Source organism: Mustela lutreola, chromosome 1 (genome assembly GCF_030435805.1).
Source record: "Mustela lutreola isolate mMusLut2 chromosome 1, mMusLut2.pri, whole genome shotgun sequence".
NCBI lineage: Eukaryota > Metazoa > Chordata > Mammalia > Carnivora > Mustelidae > Mustela > Mustela lutreola.
This window is the reverse complement of record NC_081290.1, coordinates 212,125,308-212,148,214: the sequence shown is the minus strand read 5'-3', so window position 1 is coordinate 212,148,214 and position 22,907 is coordinate 212,125,308. Positions and strand designations below refer to the sequence as shown.

Here is a 22,907-nt window from a genome sequence, read left to right as displayed (position 1 = left end):
GATCACAAGTAGGCAGAGAGGCAGGCAGAGAGAAAGGGGGAAGCAGGCTCCCCGCTGAGCAGAGAGCCCGATGTGGGACTGGATCCCAGGACCCTGGGATCATGACCTGAGCCGAAAGCAGAGGCTTTAACCCACTGAGCCACCCAGGCGCCCCATCAAAAAGCTTTTAAATGAGCAAAATATTTCCAAATAAGTTTTCATTTTGAGAAGGGAAGTTGCAAACTTAAGGAAGGGACACAGATTTACAAATACATTCAGCCACTCTGAGTAAAGGGGAGGCTGTTGAACAGGGGTCTTCCTGTTGTCGGCCTGAGGAGAACCCTCCATCGTTGTGGACAGGTGCTAATCTTTTGGCTTCCCTGAATAAGTCCAGTCTGTTTTGGGTCATTTGATTTCAGAGACTGGAAGAGTTACTCCAGAAAAATGAAGATTGAGCAGCACCGATAGTAAACATTCTGAGGACTCTGAAAAGTATGCCCGGGTAGTCTTCAAGACTCACAGCCCTGCCAGTTTGATGACAAGATGGTCCAGATGGAACACATGTATAGTCCGTCGCTCAGACTCATCTCTGAGAAAATCCAATATTCCCTTGGAAAGGACCAGGACTTTGGCTTCACTGGCAGTCTGAGCTGCCTCTTGCTCCCTTCAGTCTTGAAGTCTGTTTAAGGACTACCCAGAAATGGTCAGTGAGCATTCCAGTGTTTTGGTCTGCAGAAATAAAACTGAGATTAAGATGAAGAACCCAAGCTCAAGGAACTCATGGTCAAGTTGACCCGCTGATTATCAGTTCGTCAAATGCCCTTGCCTTCTAATCTGTTTATTTACGTTCCCAGAACAACATGACCTGGAGAATGGGATCATGGTGTGAGAGCAAGAAGATGGACGAGGCATGCTTAGCCCCTCGCTGGGCCCACAGGAAGTCTTTCCTCAACAGCCTCTGTTACATCAGCCCCGTTGTGAGCAGTGTGTCCTCCTTCCTACCTCCACTGGCAGGCTCTTAAGGCAGGGTGTGAAGTCCAGGGGCAGAGTTCTGATACTATCACAAATGCTCACAGGCGACAGACCTCTGAGCCATGCTCTTCCCGGGAGAAGCATTTCATGCTGCCCCACGCAGGTCTCCAGCTCTACGCTGCTGGGCTGGACAAAGAAAATAAGGAAGGTGATCAGATCATGAACACATATCTCCCTTCAGTGCACTTACATAGGGACTGAGTCTCAGAATTGCTCATTTCGAGAAATTAGAGATTATGTAGGCATTTCTCCAAATGCTAACAGAGCATAAGGACATGCTGTTTCTTTCTTCACAAGGCAACGTGAAAACTATTTCACACACTGAGTCAGTGAAAAGAGCAAAGAAGAAATGAGTTGTTATGATGAGGAATGAAGGGTGTCTGGGTGGCTCAGTTGGTTAAGCATCTGCTTTTGGCTCCGGTCATGGTCCCAGGGTCCTGGGATCGAGCCCCGCATAGGGCTCCCTGCTCAACAGAAAGCCTGCTTCTCCCTCTCCCACACCCCCATGCTTATGTTCCCTTTTTTGTTCTCTCTCTCTCTGTCAGATGAATAAATAAAATATTTAAAAAAATTTTTTTTAAATAATGAGAAATGAAGTCCATTGACACTGAGGGAGATAGTGTCTTGAACAGAATGAACATGCAACTGATCAGAAAAGAAACTCGAGACCTATTTAGTTTGCTTTTTTGATTACTAAAAAACGCAAGCAGATCTTATCCCTGAAAATTGTTTTGTTCCTAACCTTCAGCACACAAATGTTCTTTCCTTTGAATGAGTATCCTAATCGATCCCTTTGGATGAGGTCCAAAGAGCTAGGCAGGCTTAGTGGGCTGCAGGTAAACACTGTGACCATGGCCAAACCGTTTTTTTTAAAGACATCAATTCACATTTTATTTTGTTTTTATTTATTTATTTATTTTTTATTAATGTATAATGTATTATTTGCTTCATTTGGAAGGGGAGGTGAATCATGAGAGACTATGGACTCTGAAAAACAATCTGAGGGGTTTGAAGTGGGGGGGGGGAGGTCGGGGTACCAGGTGGTGGGTATTATAGAGGGCACGGATTGCATGGAGCACTGGGTGTGGTGAAAAAATAATGAATACTGTTTTTCTGGAAAAAAAAAACTAAAAAAAAAAGACATTAATTCACATTTTATTTTGTTTTTATTTATTTATTTTTTATTAACGTATAATGTATTATTTGCTTCAGGGGTATAGGTCTGTGAACCATCAGTCTTATATAATTCACAGCACTGAGAATTTGGGTGCTCCCTCTGCTGTAGTTTCTTCTCCCTGGCCTTTATTTTATTTTTTCTAAAAGATTTTATTTATTTATTTATTTATTTGAGAGAGAGAGAGAGAGCGAGCGCACAAGCCAAAGGGGGTTGGGGGCAGAGGGACAGGGAGGAGCAGACACCCTGCTGAGCAGGGATCCTGATATGGGACTGGATCCCAGGACTCTGGAACAACAGAGCTGGAGGCAGACCCCCAACCAACTGCCCTCTCCCATTTGATGTGTCATTTGCCATCTGTGCTGTTGTGAACCATAGACTCATTTGCAAGAGTTGCAGAAAAGCAGCTGCAGCCTTCCAGGGCCAGCTGCAGGAGGATGGAGGTTGCAGACCAGGATGTGAGCTGTCTTCACCCCTGAGCAGGAAAGGAGGAAGAAGAAGATGGTGGAGATTTGCTCATGGGGCACGGGCACAGATGAGAAAACAGATGGAGGCCCTTGGGACTGATGCCAAATGGAAGCAAGAATGAAGGTCTGTCTTTCCAAAGGCATTCTTGTTATGACCACGGGTCATCTCTCTCTAGGAGAGGCGTCATGACTTCCCCAGTCCTTCGCATCCTAGGAGGCTCAGCAGAACACCTCAGACCCATCTCGGAGGGTCTGTCAGGACCCTCTAGACACATCTCAATCCAGGAGCGTTCTTGAGTGCTGAGAAACCAGATAAACCAAGAGAATGTATCAGCAATGAAGTCTCCCCACCCATTGCCAAACTTCACAGAAAACTGGCTCCCCTGTTCCCCACCAAGTTCCTTTTTTTCTTAGGACTTCCTCTTGTGAAGGCGGCTGCTCTGTCTTCAGAGATAACAACAGATTCTGCCCCTATTCCATGGTATGAATACATTGTAGCCACAAAATAGAGTAAATCCCGGAACACCAGGGCCCTGTGTTGGGTTGTGTATAAACTCCTGTTACAGACATGCAGAGAAACATCAGTACAAACAAGGGATAACATTTCTTTCTTTCTTTTTAAGATTTTACTTATTTATTTGTCAGAGAGAAAGGGAGAAAGAGTGAGTGAGCACGGGCAGTCAGAGTGGCAGGCAGAGGTGGAGGGAGAAGCAGGCTCCCTGCTGAGCAAGGAGCCCGATGTGGGACTTGATCCCAGGATGCTGGGATCATGACCTGAGCTGAAGGCAGCCGCTTAACCAACTGAGCCACCCAGGTGTCCCGGGATAACGTTTTCAAAGGAGAAGAAAGAGCACGAGGACCCAAAGTGATCTCATGGGTAATGAAGGGATGCGAAATTGCTCTGTCCTGACACCTGGGAGGTGGGGGTGGAGCTCACAGCAGGTGAATCAGGTGAGGAGGAAGAGGGTGGATTTCCGAGGGCTGTGAGTGCTATTCTGGTGGGTTCTCTTCTCCCTCTATTTCCTAAGAGAAGATGAAGGCTTTCTCATCTGTGCCATGGAACTTCCATTTCTCACTGAAAATGAAAGTTCTAACCCTCTATCTGTGGGAAGCTCATGGGGTGTGACACATTTTTTATAGATAATTTTAAGAAGCCATAAGACATGTCTGTGTGTGGGAACCCGGGATGGCTCATAAACTGTAGCAGCTTCTTAACTACTTGGCTGCAGTGAACGCTGGGTGAACCCCTCTGAGATTTAAAACAAACGAAACAAAAAACAACTGGTTTCTGCTGTCCATGAAAATTCCAGCCTGTGAAAACCTTCATGTCACTTTTGAAGGCTGAGAAAGCCGCTTAGGCTGTCGTTTGAAATGAATGTGGATTGGGCTTCCGACGGCAGCACGTAGACTGACGCGAGCGTGGATGAAGGAGATCTCTGGCATTTTTCTGGACCCGCCCATAACGGGATACATTTTCTCCTTGTTCTCTTCTCTTCACTTTCTTCTTCTTTTTGCTTTTCTCCTTTGGTTTTGGTCATTCCAGGAACCGAGGCCCCGGTGGCCAACAGACCCAGGGACCGCCCTCACAGGGTCCTTCCTTGAGAAGGGGGAGCCTGGGCTGAGAGGGGCAAGTGCCTGTGTAAATAGTCGACTTCAGGATACGGAACAAGAAGGCAAAGAACCCGAGAAATGCCACTCAAAATACAAGTCGGTATGCAGAAAACAGATCGGCAGGAGCCCGAGCGTGGGGAAGGTGTGTGACCAGAGCTGGCCAACAATGAGGTGGCTCACCCATTCTCTGCTGGGGACGTGTGGATACCACACTGGGTCATGCCGTCCCTGCGTTTGTGCTTGGGTCTGGCCTTGGTCTCAGTCATCTTGGTATTCTGCTTCTGTCAGTGCCCACAGAGCAGGGGTTAATAAGTAACTGTTGGATTGAGCAAACTTTCCTGAAGGAATGTCCTTCCTGGGGGCCAGGTAGAACTAGAAGAATTTCAAGATTCCTTTCTCCTCAGAGATTTTATGATCTTATAGAGAGCATGGGACAAGGGGCTCACTAAATATTGATTCAGAAGCTGTCTGGTTACTATTGAGTTTATGTGTCCCCATCTTCTATCTCCCCATGTAAATAAGTTTACCCTTTTCTCTGAGTGTAGTAATCACTGATCAAGCACTTCTTCTGTTTGTCTGCCTTGTCTCATCTCACAAGAGCCCTAGGAGGTAGAGTTCGGGCTTGTACTGCTGCATAACAAACCAGCCCATAATTTAGTGGTTTCAAGCAACAGTTGATTATTCCCTGTCATGGTCTGTGGTTGGACTGGGCTCTGCAGGGCCATTCTTGTTGGGGCCTCATGGAGTCACAGTTGGCTGGGGCTGTGGGCATCTAATAGCTCAGTGGGGCGAGACATCCAAGATGGCTCTCTCCGTTGACTGGTAGTCGATGCGGTCTGTCAGCTTGAGTTGTTAAGCAGATATCTCCACTGCTAAACTTCTCCAAGTCCTTGGCCTTCTCACAGCATGGCGGCTGGTTTCCAGTGGGGATGTTACATGAAACCCAGACAAAATGACCTGGTCTCATGTAATCTAGCCTTGAAGGTCCAGAACACTGTTTCTGGAACATTCTATGGTCATGGGAGTCACAGAGGCCAGGCAGGATGCAAGGGGAATGGGAATTAGATGTCATCTGTTGACAGGAATGGCAAGGTCATTTTCTTTATTTATTTTTCATTTTTTCTTTTAAAAGATTTTGTTTATTTATTTATTTGAGAGAGTGAGAGAGAGAGAGCATAAGCAGAGAGAGGGAGCAGCAGACTCTCTGATGAGCAGGGAGCCCTATATGAGACTCGATTCCAGGACCCTGAAATCATGACCCGAGCCAAAGGCAGGTACTTAACGGACTGAACCACCTAGGTGCTCCAAAATGACAAGGTCATTCTGGAAGAGCAGCTGGCATGAGAAATATTACTGTAGACATTCAAGGAAAATACCATCTGTCATAAGTATCTACTGTTAATATCCTGTTCTACACGTGAGGGTATTTTGCTGTGACTCGATAGGTCATTTGGTTAGTTTGCTCCCTTACCAGCAACCAAATCCATTCTCCCTCTGATTTCTTAACCACTTTGCTTCACTTAAGACAGTGTTCTAAGACATTAACGAGTCACCTCTTCAAAGATGCAGTATTGTTTTCGAGAACATAAAAGTATATTCTAGTAAAATGTATAAACTTGACATCAAAGTTCTAGTAGGAGTTGAGATGTCCTGTTTAATGAATATTAAAGGAAGAACTAACATTCTTTAATCACTGCTTCAGTGATCCAGGTACTTACACACTCTATATAAACTCATTTAATCTTTACTAAAATCTTTTCCCCCAGGTGAAAAGCGAAATTTTAAAGGTTAGATAACTTACCTCAAATTACATAGGCACTAAGTGATAGAGCCAGGATTTAAACCCCGGTCTGTCTCAGCCCATCTTCCAGGCAGCTCCACGTTGAGCTTGGGAATCAGGAATCAGACGATGACATGAGATCAGCATGAAGGAAGGTCATTGAGGAGATCAGGGACATCACCTGAAAGGGGATGTAAGGACACATCATCAAGCAAAGGAAAGGGTGGGCTGCTGCTGTCATAGCAAAGGACTCAGCAGGCCCTTGGGGGGCTCTGAAGCCCGGATAAGCCCTTCAGAGTTGTCCTGAGCAAGGGGTCTTGTCTTTATTACCACCCCTTCCACCCAGCTTGTGCAGGCATCATAGTAAATGGTTGCTGAATGAACCAATTCCAAGCCATTGATCCAGATTGAACTATAAAAGGAGGCAACATCGTGGGGAGTAAGGGGTGGGGAATGCTGACGTGCCAGAACAGCCAGCCATAGCCCTGGACCAGGACTGCCTTTCCCGTAGCACCATAGAACATTCAGGCCCTAACTTCCTCAAAAGGAGAAGCCAGCTCTCTAAGCCCAAACAAAGCACTAAGATGAACACGGCAAGTCCATTCATCTACCTGCCCAAGGAGTCCTCAGCACAGACAGGTACATTTTTAATGTTGTTGAGTTTAGGCACGACCCCAAAATGAATCAAATTACAGTATTGAGTTTATTTACTCTAAGACTCCATGCTGTGACCACACACCCAGTGAAAAGTTCCTACAAGTAAATAATTCAGGAGCTGTTTACTCTTCGATGCCGCTGGTAGGAGCTTGCTAGGTGACAAGCTATTAGCAGCCCATCATGATGACAATCATCCAAATAGGGTGGAATGACATGAAGGCACCACACATTTCCCAGACCAACCCTTTGTCTCTGGGCCTGGTCCAGCCTCACTTTCCATCTCTGTGCAGAAGGGGACGGAGGAGCTGGGAGAATTAGAAGTCAACGGGACGAGGAAAATAAGAGACCGCTTAAAGGAGACAGGGCTGATTTATTGACTGTGTTATCCCACTTAGCCCTTCTTGTGACCCTATGAATTATTCTGACTGCCAGGTTTCAGATGAGGAAATGTGGGGAGGAAGAGGGAGGAGAAGGAGGAAGGGGTGAAGGCAGGAAGGAAGGGAGGGGGAGACCGGAGTTGAGCCCATTTATCAGAAAAGGGGACAATTTTTTAAATGTTGCCAAAACATACTCATGCTGCCAGAAAACCATGTTTTCTCCTTCTGCACCTTCTGTTTTCAACAGGAAACAAGAAGGAGGGAAGTCCCTGAACCCCCAGTCTTCATTCCACCTTCACGTCCTCCTTTCAAAATGGCTCTAGGTCCTGCTTGAGGGGCCCAAAGACCTTGATGGACCGCATTTCCAGAGGTTTTTTGACATGTAATGATAGAAATCCTCTCCTGGCTTCATTTCTAATAGAACTGCCGACAATGAAATGAACACTTACTAAGCGCTTGATGTACGTTGGAAACTTTCAAATGTGTTATTTCATTTACTCTTCACAACAACCCTGTCGAGATTAAGAATTATTAATTCTGTTTTTGAGGAAGATGAATTTGAAGCTCAGAGAGGCTGAATAACTGGTCCAAGATCACACAGGGAGTGTCAGAACCAGGATTCTAAGCCAGATTGGAGCCTGCACAATATTTCCTTGATCGTCCTGCCTCAAGGTTACTGAGGTCCATGAGCCCCACATGGATTACCCTGGTCTTGCTTTTGGTTGATGCGAACATCCAGTGGACATCAAGGATTGTAAATTTCACAGGGATCAGTTATCTGTTTCTGGGCATTTTATTTTTATTTATTTAATTCAATTGTGTGTGTGTGTGTGTGTGTGTGTGTGACAGTCTTGGTACCTGTAGAGTATACAGGCCTCCCTCAAATAAGCAAAACTCCCCACTGTACTGAGTCATTTGGCAAGAAGTGGTCCACAGCCAGTGCAAACAGAGGAGGAGTGCAGGCAGGGAAAGGGAGGGGTCGGAGGGGAGGTTGGAAATGTCTGGAGCTGTGAGTTCAAGGACCTCATTTTTGCTTCCTGCAAAATTACCAGCACCCCATACATGAATATTTTTCCAAGGAGTCACCCAGTCTGTACTTGCAGTCTGTGGTCCCTCAGTGACCCCATAGCCAGCATCCACTGCTCCGGGCTTTGGCAGTCATCTTTGGTCCGGGACTGGCTCTAGCTTGTGTGAATGCCTGTGGAGGCTGCCAACAGTTGCCCAGGGTGGAGAGGGTAACCATTATTCCCAGCACCCCTGAGGTTCTGCCCTTTTGCGGAGCAGATGGGAGGGACCAGGTCCTCCCAGGTCTTGGCAGTGGACCGAGACACTGGCAGGAGTATTGAGGGAGGACGGGCAAGCCAGAGCCTGAAGGGAGAGGACCACTCGGGAGGCACACCCAAGCAGAAGGCACTGTCTCTCCGATCTAAATGAGGAGGCAGGGGGCCTGCGCCAGGGAGGTGGGGCAGCTGAAAGAGGGAGATGGGAGAAGGAGGAGCGGGGAGGTGCTCCTTCCTGGGCACACAGAAGAACTGTCAAGCAAACGCCAGCCGCGGTTTTGGAGGCTCTAGATGGAAAGGGAACAACATCAAAATGCCATTAATTCTCAACCCTGGGTGGTGGAAAGGAAAAAATGTACACGTATAAATGCATATATTAATTTACGTGTGTGTAAAAAACGCATGTGTATAAATTCATACATGTATACATGCGTGTACATATGTATGCATAATTTCTCTACACAACAGGGCTGGGTTTGGGACCCCCCTACCGTTTCACAACTGTGGACCTCGCATCAGGTACAGAACCTGAGAATAAGAATTCCTCTGGACAAGGCTGGCAGGGAGGAGCCAGGTGCCTGCCAACACTCAAAGCACAGGCACTCTTCCCTTCCCTTCCACTACCCCCAGCAATTAGGAAGGTCACTTTGTTTCCTTCCCAGGCAGGGACCTGGAAGCACAGTGAAGCTCCAGTGGAGTCCTCTGAGTGGGAGCCCTGGGCATGGAGGGGTGGCCTCGGGCTAGGAAGGCAGGCTACAAAGGGGCATTGTTCCTGGAGGGCTGGCTGGGGGAGGTGCCTACTCCGCCCAGGGCCTGGGGTGGGTAGGTTTGCTCCGGAGGGGAAGTCCTCCAACCCAGCCCAAGGTGGCCAACCTTCAACAATAGTTTGGTTAAAAATCAGGAATGCAGGAAAATGCCAGAGACTGTTTATTTTCCCCTGGGGTGAGTGGGGGAGAAAGCCACTCCTTTTCTTGGGCTGAATCAGGGCTGTGCACCCTCCCCCTTCCCACTCCAAGTTCCGAGGTCCTCGGGGAGGCAGCCAGGTGACAACACTGTCCCTTCCTCTGGGCGACAGCGGGTCCTTCCGAGCCCCCTCTGCCCGTTTCCTCCGGCGCAGAAAGGACAGGCTGATGCTTAGGACACCAGGGCTCGAACTGAGCTGAAAACCTCTCCCCTGTCCCAGTCAGTACGAGGAGCCTGAGCAGGGGCTTGGTTCCGAAAGCGGGCGGTCCGGCAGCTGCGATCCGGGGTGTGCACAGCGTGCCCCGCCACCCGGACTGCTGGCGCCTCCTCCGACAGCCCCCGGGTCCCACGAGGGCGGCGATGGGACCCCCTGGGGGGTGCAGGAGGGCAGCAGGGCGCTCGGGGCTGTCCGACGTCTCGGGGATCCCGAGGCCCTTCGGCAAGAACCGTGCTTCTCGAGGGTCTCCGCGGTTCCGCCCGTCCCCAGGGGGCCCGCCCTGCGGCGCCAGTCGGCCGAGCCCGACGGCGGAGGCCCGAGGTGAGGTCAGGTCCGCGGAGGGGGCTCCGTGTCCAAGGGCGCGGCCCCATCCCGCTCCCGTCCCCCACCCGCTCCTTGCATCTCTGGTGACCCTCGCGGCCGCGGGGACGGCGAGCGGGAGGAGAAGGACTGCGACGGGCGGGGCCGCCAGCGCTCCTCGTCCTCCGGCTCTCCTCGTCCTCCGGAGCTCCTCGTCCTCCGGAGCTCCTCGTTCTCCGGACCTCGCGTCCCTCCTCCCGGCGCGGGCTCTTCCCCGGCTTCGGGCTGGGAGCCTGGGAGTCCGAGGGAAGCCTTAGACTCCCAGGACCGGCCACTCTCATCCACCCAATTACGCACTGCCCCTCTGGGCCTCCCTGGACCCGCTGAAGACTCCGGCGGGGCCTAATCCCGCAGACCCTCCCCAGGCGAGGCCAGAGCAGAAGCTGCTGAAGACGTGAACGCAAAGCAGGGGGTTAGATGAATCAAAGGTACAACTGCGTCAGCCTCGGACCGTCTGTTGACCCATCTCAGTGAGACCGTAGGGCCCGCCCTTCCCTAGACCCCGTGTCCCCTTTTTTGGCGATGCGCCCCATCTGAGAGGTGTTCAGAGGGGCGTCGGGTTACGGTTGAGCGGGGCTGAAGTTGGCGCCCGGTACCCCCGCCCCCGCACTCCTCCACCGTGCGCCGATTCCACAGGCTCGCCGGCAGAGGGCAGCCTGGTTCCAGGTTCTCGCCCCACCTCTCCCGTGAGGCGGGACCTGGGTACCTCTTCCTTTACAGCGTCTCCATCACCTGCAGGAAGACGCGGGGGCGGCGACGGAGGGGGGACGGGGGTTAGGCTGCGCATCTGGTCTCTAGAAAAGCCAGCGTGAGCCCAGTTGACTTTTCTTTTACTCCTCCTCTTCGGAACTGCTTACATTTTAAGGAGCTACGAAGTCTACGCACACGAAGTGGTCCAGGGAAGGCAGGGTGTGTGTGTCCTTAGAGGGCAAACCTCTGATGGAGGCTGAGGGAAGACCTTCCCTGTTTCCGGAAATCATCTCAGATGCCAATTTAGGGAGCATACAAAAACACCTGCTGTGCCAGGCACTCCACTGCACACTGTCTTGGTGGAAGAACCTCTGGGTTCGGAGCTATAAAAATCCAGCTGAAATTCTGGCTCTCTCCCTATGAGTTGCCTCTTATTAGAGGGATCCTTCTCCTTCTCCTCTAACGCCTCCTCCTCCTCTTCCTTCTTCTTCAAGATTATTTATTTATTTGACTGAGACAGCGAGAGGGAATACAAGCAGGGGGAGTGGGAGAGGGAGAAGCAGGCTTTCTGCTGAGCAGGGAGCTGGATGCGGGGCTTGATCCCAGGACCCTGGGATCAGGACCTGAGCAGAAGGCAGATGCTTAACGACTAAGTCACCCAGGCGCCACCAGACTGCATCTTCTTATAGCACTTAATCACTATGGTCATTTTATCCATTCGACACATATTTATAGAGTCCTCATTGTGTGCCAGTAAAGGATTATTTGCTAGGCTTGGAGTCAGACAGTAAGCAATACATATAAAAACAAAATCATATCTGTTGGAAGGGGTCCATTTTACAGGGCTTTGTAAAAATTTAATGGACCTTGGCATTCATGTGAAAGAAATGGGGAATCATTTGTAGGTTTCGAGCAGCGAGTGGGCATTTGCTTTTTACGTTGTTTGCTGCATTGAGAATAGATGGTAGGAGATCATGAAGCAACATGGCCACAGCAGGGACCCAGGGGAGAAGGGTGTTGTCTTGGGCCAGGTGGGGGCTGCTGGAGGTGGAGAGAAGTGGTCACATTGTGAGTATGCATTTCAAACTAGAATAAAAAAAATTCCTGTCTGCTGTGAGGTGCGATCGAAAGGAATCGAGGATGGCCCCAAGCCGCTGGAAGGACCGAGACTGGAAAGCTGTGCGAAAGGCACGGACGAGCTGAGTCTTGGTCATGCTAAGCTGGAAGCGTCTAACGGAAGAAGGGGTGAAGAAGCTGACTAGCGATGTCTGGGCTGGAGATAGGAATGTAGGGCTGTCGGGATACACAGAGGTGGCACTGGAAGGTCTGAGATCTGGAGAGATCTGGAAACAGCGAGTGGGACAGGAGAGTGTAAGCACGGAGTCTGGGGCTGCCCATACGCACATCACGCCTGGTCCCGTTGCTCAGCTGTAGTTTCCGTGATCCCCTCTGGTTCACGGTTCCGTCCCAGCACCTGCTCACAGAACATCTGATTCTTACAGGTAAGGCAAGCAAAACGGGATGCCTACCTTGTTAAGATGGTTGTTGGGAAACGCTAAATGGGGCAATGAAAGTGAAAATGCCTTCCAGATAGTAGGCACTCAGTATGTTTTTAAGATGCGGGCTTGAGGATCCCATTCTTATTTATAACTCAGGTATATATGAACTTCACAGACTCTATTATCTGATAGCATCTTCATAATGAATTCAAGATGCATGCAGGCAAGCACTGTTCTTCTCATCTTCCAGAGGAGGAAAGTAGGCTTGGTGAGGTAAAAGAATGTCCCAAAGGTAAACACCTAGTGGTCATACCAGCCGTTCATATATTTGAGCACGTCTGTGTCGGGCACTGTGTTAACAGTTTTGATTGTATCTTGGTAACAATGCTCTGAGCATAGAAAGAATGGTTACCCTAGCCAAGGTTGCACACTGAGTGGGTGGCAGAGCCTAGGGCATGAAGCAGACCCCACTCCCTCCTGGTCCTGCCCAGAATGTTCTCTTCCCAACCTTGCAGCTCTTCTTTCTCCTCCATGAGCTAGACCCCCAGCAGGGCCGGGCCCCACTGCTCACAAAGTGAGGAGCTATCTCTTCGCTTTGAAGGTAGCAAAATTCTCCGTCCTTCCACTTCTCTCCTACCAAGGCTGCTGCAGGATCTGAAAGTTCAGTCACACCTTGGAAGTTTCTAGAGCAATCGAGGTAAAAGCATTTTGGTTCTTTGCTTCCTCTCTCTGGCATGTCCCTTCCCTTGTTCTCTAGCTAGTGAACAACTCCCGTGTGTTCTTCCACATTCTGGTGAATTCTTATGTGTGTTTTCACAGGCAACTCGTATGTTTGTTCCACTGTGAGGACTTCCCTGGTTGCACTTGACAGAGTTAGTCACTTCTTAGTTCATGGGACACTTTGGTCATGCGTCTGTTGTAGCAAGTGTCACAACAAAAGGACAGTTTCCTGTGGATTTGATGGATGCCACTGTAAGATGGAGATTTCCTCTGGAATGCTTTTTTTGTGTGTGTCTGTGTATTGACATGGTGTTTGCTTCACAGATACGTAAATGAATGAATGGCCCATCAACAATCGCGATCAAAGCAATTATGGGTGTAAAATAATGTTTCAGAGACGAAGAAATAGGCTCAAAGAAATTACTTGCCCAAAGTCACTCAGCTAATTAAATATTGGAGCCTGAGCTCCAGAGAGATAATGAGGTTGTGCCTCCTGAGGTCTTTGACAACCCCGAAAGCCTGAAGCCTTCAGATTGCTGCTACCTTCACTTTCCTGGAGCATGCAGGGTCACTGAACTCTCTCCCAAATGGTCCTGCAGGTGGCAACAGAGGCCAAGGAAAGGTACCTCATCCTGGAGGGAGCCCTGATCCAGGGGTGTATGCGAGGAAGGCAGAGCCACCAAGGGCAAAGGCAAGGTGATTTGAAGAAATCCAGGCAAGGGATCGCATTGTTTGCCTCCAACATTTGTAATTCAGGAAGAAATTGTTTTGACTCCTAAAAATTGACATGGAGAAAGAAAAAACCTGGTGATTCACAGACCTGTACCCCTGGGGATAAAAATATATGTTTATAAAAAATAAAAAATTATATATAAAAAAAAGAAAGAAATATAGCACGCCCCTAAATATAACTTAAAAAAAAAAAAAAGAAAGAAAGAAAAAGAAAAAAACAATTAAAGGAAAAGGACATCAAAAGGTGAAAGGAAACTTTATCTCTGGATGAAAAAGCCACATAATCTGTCCCAAGTCACAGAGGTAGAAAAGGGCAGAGGGGAGGGTCAGTCTGTGGACTCATCGCCTATGTCATCAGCGGAGCAGGCTGCTCCTGCCGGCGGAGCACGGAGAAACCAGGTGTGGCTGCAGGTGCACTTGATGGGCCCTATGGAGTGTTTGATCACAGACTGAGCGCCTCCTGGAGGGCCAGGATTTATGGCTTGTGGGGCTCTGTCCCCAACTCTGCCCTCAGAAACATTTTCATCGACGGTTCCCTAAAAAAGCAGAGGAAAGGTCCTCAAGTTCGCCAAGGATAGGAAACTGACCGCTTGCGAGTGCCCCTGGGGAAGAGTGGGGAACTGTACAGGTCCAAGCAGTGTGGGCCCATGGGGAAATGAAGAAGGAGACATGTCACCCTTGTGTTCAAAATCCTCGGCCAAGGACAGCATGGAAGAGACCTGACTTTAGCAGCCCCGTATGTGGAAAAGAATGGAGCTGGGACCTTGGTTATGCTGCACCTGTAGGACATTCCTACTGTCTCTTTACACATCACCACAGGCCATGAGGCGCTAATGGGGAAACAGGCTGGGGGAGTCCTGCCCCATGGAGCGCTGGAGCTACGCTGTAGATAGTGTTTCTCTAAGTCTTGGGCGGCTTCTGGGCCTTTGCTCCACATCTCCAACCAACTGCAGAATCTGTCCATTCTTTCCTCTGACCCTCTCCCTTCCTGTTCAGCCCCCTGCTGAGTTAGAGGAACAGGTGGCCTATTTCTCTGTGGGCATCTTGGACAACTTCCACAGTTGATCTCTATTTCCTCCCAATAATCTGATCCGTGCCAAATGGGTAGGCTTGCTGGATTCAGCCAAAGCCCAAAACCAGAGGCTCAGTCAAGTTTGAGTTTTGGAAAAACAATGAATAATTTTCGCTGAGACATACTTGTATTAAAAATATTTTTGTTGTTTGCCTGAAATGCAATTTCACTGGGCATCTGTATTTAAATGCCAATGGTACCTATGAGTATGAGTTCTGAAAGGCCATTTCCTTTATTGCAAAAGTGTCCAGTTTTCCTGTTACCTATCTGTAACCACAAGATCAAGTCCCTACCTGCCTTACAGGTAGTGTAAATGCAGGAATTGTGTGAGCAACAGGAGGAAGGGGGTCTGGAGCTGAACTGAACATTGAAGAGAGGCAGGGTGCCTCAGTGGCTCAGTCGGTTAAGCATCAGCCTTCAGCTCGGTTCATGATTTCAGGGTCCTGGGGTTGAGCCCCACATCGGGCTCTCTGCTCGGTGGGGAATCTGCTTTCCCTTCTCTCTCTGCCTGCCTCTCTGCCTACTTGTGATCTCTCTCTCTCTGTCAAATAAATAAGTAAATTTTAAAAAGAGAAAAAATTGAAGAGAGGGTACACTTGGGTGACTCAGTCAGTTAAGCTTCTGCCTTTGAATCAGGTCATGATCCTGGGGTCCCGAGATCCGGTCCAGCATGGGACTCCTTGCTCCGCGGGGAGCCTGCGTCTCCCTCTGCCTGACGCTCCTCTGCTTGTTCTTGCTCTCTCTCTCTCTCTGACAAATAAATAAAGAAAATCTTAAAAAAAAAATTTTTTTTTTTGATGCGTGAATCTTTCCCAACCTCAGACTTTCAAATTCAGATGTTGAAAATGTATAATAAATCATGTGATAGCAAAGAGCAAACAAATGCACACACATGTCCACAGCTGTCAGAGTTTGGCTTCCCATCTGGAACCCAGGCTCAGATGAACCCCAGACTCAGATGGTGTTGGGGGCTCCTGCCTGAGCGTCCTGCCGTCCTCTCCCATCCCCCCCTCTCATCTGCCAGCTCATGCTCACACACCACGGCCCATCTCACCCCTGGCCGTTTCCCCCTTCCCTGTGGCCGCAGGGGCCCATGGTGAACTTTGCCTCTCTGTGGTCAAAGCTCTGCTCTCTGCCCACCAACACCTCTCATGGTCATCACTTCCTCTCCAGCAGCCCAAAGAGCAGACAGGAGGTGACTTTGAGAGGTCCCCATCGTGTGCCAAGTCCTTTATACACAGATCTTTGCTTACTTTGGGTCCCCTCTCCTCGGGAAGTTGATGAATCACTCAGAGGGTGACGTCCTGTGTTAGACACCTTCAGATTCCACCCAGACTTTTAGCATGAAGACGTGCTAGACAGCATAGACTTCCCAATGGGGCCAGGAGCGTGCGAACCCATGAACTCAGTCACTGCGCGACCGTCCCCCAGTGCTTCCCCGCCCCCACATTTCCTGACCACCTCCCAGGTCGCCTCCCAATTCTAGCTGCAAACAGTTTTCAAATCTGACGTTTCAGCCTGAGTTTGAGCTTTGGCTTCAAATAGCAACATTATATGTGAATAAAAAAATAAAATAAAGCTACTATGATTAAAAAAAATCCATTTTTTACAGAGCTGATTAAGACCTGAATTTGAAAGACGTGTGTTCTGTTTTGGCCTCTGTCCTGCCAGGTAGTTTCGCTTTATTAGAAAATTAGCCAGAACACCTTCAAAGGCCTCCTCTTGTGCATGTTGAACTGAGCCAGACTTGGCGTTTTAGAAGGAATGCCCTTCTTGGCAAAGCCGTACCTTTTGTTTCTAAGTGTCGGGGGGAGGGCAAGGAACACGGATGATTCGGGCAAAGGACCAGTTGGCCCCAGACCTGACCCACCTCTGGTGGGGAACACAAGAATCCTGGAAATAACTGAGTTAGACACTAAACGGGGAGGTGGCAAAGGAAGGGACAGGCACCTTTCCATCTTGCTAACTCTGAAGATTTTTCCAGGGTCCTCCCCGTCTTGGGATTGCTGCCTCCCCAGCTCCATTCTGGCCCAGATGTGTGAGTGTGGGGCTAGGCTCAGCCAGCTCACCTTCCTCTGACTTGTTGGCTGCCTCCTGGAGCTGCCTGGACAGGAAGGGACCTTTTGAGTTCCGCTCTTCCTCTTTTCTTTCTTTATTTTTTTTAAAGTTAATTTAATTTAATTTAATTGACACAGAGAGAGAGATTACAAGTAGGCAGAGAGGCAGGCAGAACCAACGTGGGACTCAATCCTAGGACCCTGGGATTAAAACCTGAGCCAAAGGCAGAGGCTTAACCCACTGAGCCACCCACCCCTACTACTCTTTTCTTTAAAAACAGAATCCCTTCTTTTCAATGGGAAAAGATGTCGTGACCAATGCTATGTCTCTGTTTAGAGTTAGGCTCCAGATTTCTCCAAGGGGGGGGTGGTGGAAATGGTTTAAAAACAAAACAAAACAAAACAAAAACTGGATGAACTAGAAGTTCTTTTTATGTATCAACTTCAAAGAGACTGTACTTGGCCCCTTGTACAGGACTCATAGCACAATTTTCCAATCAGAAATCAGGGACAGAAAGAGAAGACCAGGACACATGGGTGAATTTTCCTGGATCAGTGGTTTTTCCTATAATAATCGGGGGAAGGAGGTTGCAGGTGCTTGTTTGCCAGGCACAGAGAGGGGGATGGAGGGAGTGAGGGGCAGGGACACAGTTGAAACACAGTCATATCCCTCCTGTCCCCCACCCCGGTACCCCCTCCCCAGCTCCTGCTCGCCCAGCCTCACATGGAGGAGAGAGACTTAGGCACCCTGAACCCAGGGTGCTGTTTATGCACCAGCTTTGCAATCAGAATTTCCCAGGGGGTTTGTGCACTTGTTCTGCTGCTTATGGGCTGTGTGGCATTGGGCAAGTTACTTAACTTCTCTGTGCCTGACATTTTGTATCCTAAAACAAAGTTAATTACAAAACTACACTACAGGTTTTGTGGCGCTTTGATGAGTTTAAAACATTGAGGTCCTTCAGTGCCCTGCTTGGCCCTTGTGTTTAGCACTCTCATTCGGGTGTGGAGGAAGTGCGTGGGAGCGCAGAAAGGGTGAAGCTGACAGCCCGCCCTGTGGGCAGCAGAGGAGGCTTCAAAGATCCGCTGGGGATATTTGATTTGCACCTGAAAGGCGAGTAGGAGTTGGGTAGAGCAAGAAGGTAGGACAGAACCTGCTGGAGAGTGCCTCTGAGAGAGTGGAGAGAAGGTGGGGCCCGTTAGGAAGGAGCAGAGGCCAGTGTGGCTGGAATGAAGGTCTGGCATCTGGCTTGGGGAGGGAGGAAGGGTGCAAGGGAGGGGTGTGGACCGGGAAGGCCTTGAGTTCCACATCATAGGTCATTCATTCCTTCGTACACGTCAGCCACGTTGACCGTATCAGGGGGACCAGAAGTGCTCAATCGATATTAGCATCATTATTATTACTACTATTAACATCAAGTCCTTTCCAGGCATTATGTCACTGAATTCTCAAAACACCCTTGGGAAGTAAAATTCTATTGTCCTGGTCTATAAGACAAGAAGGAAGATGGGCCCTGCGTCATTTGGCCAAGGTCACTGACTCAGTGGGGGCGGAGCCAGCAGGTGGCGGAGTTGGAATTAGAGTCTGGGTCTGAGTCCAGAGCCTGAGGACTCTCTTCCCTGAGACTTGGTGCTTTCTCAGTGTTTAAGGCCACTGCCCTAACACAGTGCTTCCTATTTGCCTCGCTAAATTGGGTTGTATATGAACAATGCAATACCATTTACATGGAAAAGAATTAGATTAAAGGAACCCAGTAAATCAGTCGACGGGGACTTTGGGTGAAAGAGTACACCTTGAGTCTGGGGTGTATTTCAGGCAGCCTGGGAGGGGGGACTCCTGGGCTGTATCCCCAAGGCCATCTAACTCCTTGCTGTCCTCACCACAAAAATTGCCGTGACAACCCTTGGCAGGGCTGGGTGTTAACTGACACCCTTTGGGCCACTTTGCTTGGAACAAGGGTTTGACTGCCTTGGGGGTCAGGGTGGACTGTCCCTGTCCCCAGGCTGTGACCAAGTGCCCAGACATCTTCTCATTGGCCCAGGGCCTGCGGTAGCTCCTCTTCCCCCCATTCACCTTTGGCCCAGGTATTTGGGTCCTGGGTCATTTCACCTGGTTCTCCCCTTCTTTTGGGAGACATTCACTGATCAAAAACACTTGGTCATTAGGTACGTGTGGATCCTTAACCCCTCCTGGCAAGTTGCTGGGGAGGGGAGAACCACCCCCATGAGGAAGCAGACAGTGGGCCCCAGGGACACATCTCCCCCCCACCCCACCCTGCCAAACCCTTCCCGTTCACTGGGCCCTGGTATCTTCAGTCCAGATGTTGAAGAAATCAGTGTGGATCCTGTGGCATTGGAACAGCTATCTCTCCTTAGCAACCCATGCCGAGGGGCTGATCTGCAGACAGACACGTGGCCTTCTCTGACAACTGTTCTCTGCCCTCCCCCAAATCACCCTAATTCCCTGCCTTTTCCTTTACAACACTTCCTCTGGTTTGTAGTTCATTTTATGGATGGGAAACCCCACGTTGGCAGGCTGCGTGTCTCCTTATCCCCTGTTGGGTAGCCAGCCATGAGCGCATGCGCGGTGCGTGGACTTTCAGCCTGCATCTCTGGGCGTCCCTGCATTACCCCCTATTCCTGCTTAAGTGCCTTCTCCGCTGCCTGGCCTTCACTGTTGAGTCCCTGGAGGCCGGCTCTCAGGTCATGTTCATTCTCACTCTCCCTCCTAAGCCATCAGGTCCTAAGCCATCCTAAGCGTCAGGTCCCCTACATGACATTGTTGTATGTCTTAAAGGCATCCCAAATTCCCATGACCAAGGCAAAGACACATGACCTCTTCCCTATGGCTTGGCCCCTTCCTGGAGTTCTCTGAGTAAGTGACTCCATTGGGCAGCTGTTTGAGCCAAGCCGGACACTGGGAGTCGTCCTGACTCCTCCTTATTGTCTAACCCTGCCCCCCACCCCGTCTAATCCCAGTGGCTTCTTACCTGTGCCCAGACCCCTCTCCTTCTCCCGCTCTCCGCTGCATCCACCCGTCATGCCCCCTGCCTGCCTCCTTCACCAGCCTTCACACTTCTATTCAGGTCCCTCCGTTCTCCATGCTCCTGCCAGAATGTTCTTGAAATTCACATGCGATCATGTGGCTGTCATTCCTCCCTCCTCTACACGCGCCGTTCAAAACTCTGCCGTAGATTTCGTTGCTCTTATACTAACAGCCATCAGCCTCGACTGCAGTAGGGGGACTCGGGAGATGTATTCTGGGGTGGTCTCTGCAGACACCCCAATCTGGCCTTCGTGTGGGGTGACGCATCTCCCTCTGGCAGGGCCCCCTCTTAGACCGTGTCCCTTCAAGATGCCCCAGACTGGTTACCCCCCGGCCTCCTGGCATGCCAGGTTCTGGAGGGCCCTTGCGTGCGCCCCTTGGCGTCCGTCCTGTATGGGTCCTGCCAGTGAGGGACACTCGGGAGTGCAGTTTAGCTGTGGGCTTTCCTTGTAGAGCAGTCTGTTAAGTTCCCCTAAACTCCACACGACTGTGGAAATTCCTTAGAGTGGTCTCCGTGAAGGGAGCGGGGATTCAAACCCAGTTCTCGCTGAAGAAAGGTTCTCTTCCTGCCTTTCTCTCTCAGCTCTTCCATAGCCAGGAGTGGGGCTGGAGGAAGGGTCACAAGAGGAGTGGGGTCACCTCTGCTGCCGGTCCTTAGTACACGGGACATCATTTCACATTGGAATCTGGGGGCGCTTTACCTTCTCCTGAATCCTTCTGGGGGCTACAGGCAGAACTGAGTTGAAAGAAGTCTAGTTACAGAATCCTGTTTTACACAGAAAGGGCTCAGTGGTAGGATTTGGTTAGAATCGACTATTATGAGGCAAGAAGGGGCATGTTCCTTCTGGAGAGCTCCAAGCAGTTAAGAGCCCCATAAGGCCCAGGACATGGAGGGGCTGTACCAGCTGACTGCGTGCATCAGCACCATGCCCAGGGCCCAAAGTCAGGGTGCGGGGTCTTTCTTCTGCAACCCTCAACCTCCCCCTCCCCCGCTCTTGGTCAGCCCCTAGGTGCCATCTGGTGTTCCAGTCATACACTGAGCACAGAGAGCGTATGGATAGTCAAAGCAGACCTCAGGCCATGTGACTGTGGATAACATTGTCCAAGGGCACTTGCTTCCCAAACGTACATGCTTCTCCAAAGGAGATTTCTGAAGGATGGTGCCTAGAGCACACCAAAAAATGGGTGTGTGGAGCTTAGCAGTAGGGAAATCATAGGAGTCCTCACCTTCCAGTCTAATCCGGTAAGCCTGGGTATTTCTGGGAATGTTCATTTTAAACACTCTTCCCTATAGATTCTGATGCTCAGAGAAGGTCTGAGAACTACAATTTAGATTGCAGTGGAGCACAGTCCTTTTAGCTTTTAAGGACTCCATGTCTTGTTTTCATGGAATATTTCATTCTAACCACAAAGTGACAGGGAGAAGAGCAGTGACAGAAGACACCATGTGGCTTGTGCACATAGAGATACATAGACATTTAAACACATGGGTATAAAAATGTAGAAAAATCTAGAATGACTTCAGTTGGCAAAAGCATTCTGCTCACAGGTCAGGAATGGGCACTTGCCGTCTTTTCCTCGGGGTCCTGGGAAATGGGTGCGGGTTTCCATGTTCACCTTCCCAGCGACTGCTGAGAGTCCCCCTAAGAATGTGGTCTTCAAAGCAACAGGGAATTCCTTTTCCTTTGTGCCTAATCTGACTGTGTCTTCCCCGTTGTCTGCAGGTCAGAGCGGTAAATCAGGGGTGCAGTTTTTTCCACTGTTAGGGAGACATCCATTCAATGGAATGTGTTTTTAATTCATCCCACTGATTTCTCAAAATGTGCTGGACATTGGAATCACCAGGAGACATTTCAAAACCAAATGTCCTGGGGCACGTGGGTGGCTCAGTGGGTTAAGCCTCTGCCTTCGGCTCAGGTCATGATCCCAGGGTCCTGGGATCGAGTCCTGCATTGGGCTTCTTGCTCAGTGGGGAGCCTGTTTCTCCCTCTGCCTGATGCTCCCCCTGCTTGGACTCTCTCTTCTCTCTCTCTCTCTCTCTCCCCGACAAATAAATAAAATCTTGAAAAAAAAAAAAACAAACCAAATGTTCTGGGTGTAATTCTAATTCCAACAGAATCTCAGTTGGGTGGGTGATCAGTTCTCAGATATTAGTATTTTTAAAGTCCCCAGGGGATTCTGAGAGCATCATGGTCAAGAACTATTTTTTTTTTTTTAAAGATTTTATTTATTTATTTGACAGAGAGAGATCACAAGTAGGCAGAGAGGCAGGCAGAGAGAGGAGGAAGCAGGCTCCCTGCCGAGCAGAGAGCCCGATGCGGGACTCGATCCCAGGACCCTGAGATCATGACCTGAGCCGAAGGCAGCGGCTTAACCCACTGAGCCACCCAGGCGCCCCATGGTCAAGAACTATTAATTTGACCTACATTCCACCCAAGGAAGAAATAAAAGTATAGCAGGAACGCTCACTGAAAAGCCAGGAGAAAAATATTCCTTTCCCTTGTGCCCTTCCTGCACTCATGATTTCATGATTATTTTCTGTAATCACTTGTCCTTCTGTGGTTTGATTTGCTTTTTTCCTTTTTCTTTTTGCAGACTTCAAAGACTATCCTGTGGTATGCACCTGTATTGTAGTTTTGGTCCATTCAGAACTGGAAAGATCTTATGACCCAGCTGTTTTGCTTCAAAGTCTGACCACATGACTGCCAGTTATCTGGATGCTTTTTAAAAAAGGATGCTCCTAGTCTCTGGCCGATACTCGTTGAATCACAATTGCTAGGGGTGGTTCCATGAATCTGGATTTTTAACAAGTTCCTCAGTGATGCTTATAAGTTTGGGTATTTCTGCCCTGAACTCAGTGGTCCAGTTACAGGTACAGTCATGTTTAGAGTCCAAAATATTGGGGTGAGGACCCAAGAACAAGCTTAATAGGAATGTGATCTATTTTAACCCTAGGCAGATGAACATTCTGAGAACAGGCATGAGCAGAGGACTGATTTTTAAGTTACTACCTACATGAACTCTAGATATATAAATGAAAATCCTTAAGACTCTTCCCCAAGGCTATCCTTAGTAAACTGAACTAGGAGAAATTTCCCAGTCCAGATTCTGTTTGGGATGCGGTACTGACTGCCTCCAGCATTTCCATTGTATTGGCTACTTATTCTCACAACCATGCTGCAGAATATACAACCACA

The 22,907-nt window shown here is 49.3% G+C and overlaps 1 protein-coding gene across 1 annotated transcript; it reads right to left on the bottom strand.

Moving 5' to 3' along the window:
- LOC131831758 (uncharacterized) lies at positions 1-10,684 on the bottom strand. Its single transcript, XM_059174058.1, has 4 exons — positions 10,462-10,684; positions 6,944-10,149; positions 6,065-6,224; positions 1-1,137 (listed from the first exon to the last, which is right to left on the bottom strand). Exons 1-2 carry the CDS (start codon positions 10,682-10,684, stop codon positions 9,248-9,250), a joined length of 1,125 nt encoding a protein of 374 aa, XP_059030041.1. The 3' UTR covers positions 1-1,137; positions 6,065-6,224; positions 6,944-9,247.
- Between the last annotated feature and the right edge of the window lie 12,223 nt (positions 10,685-22,907).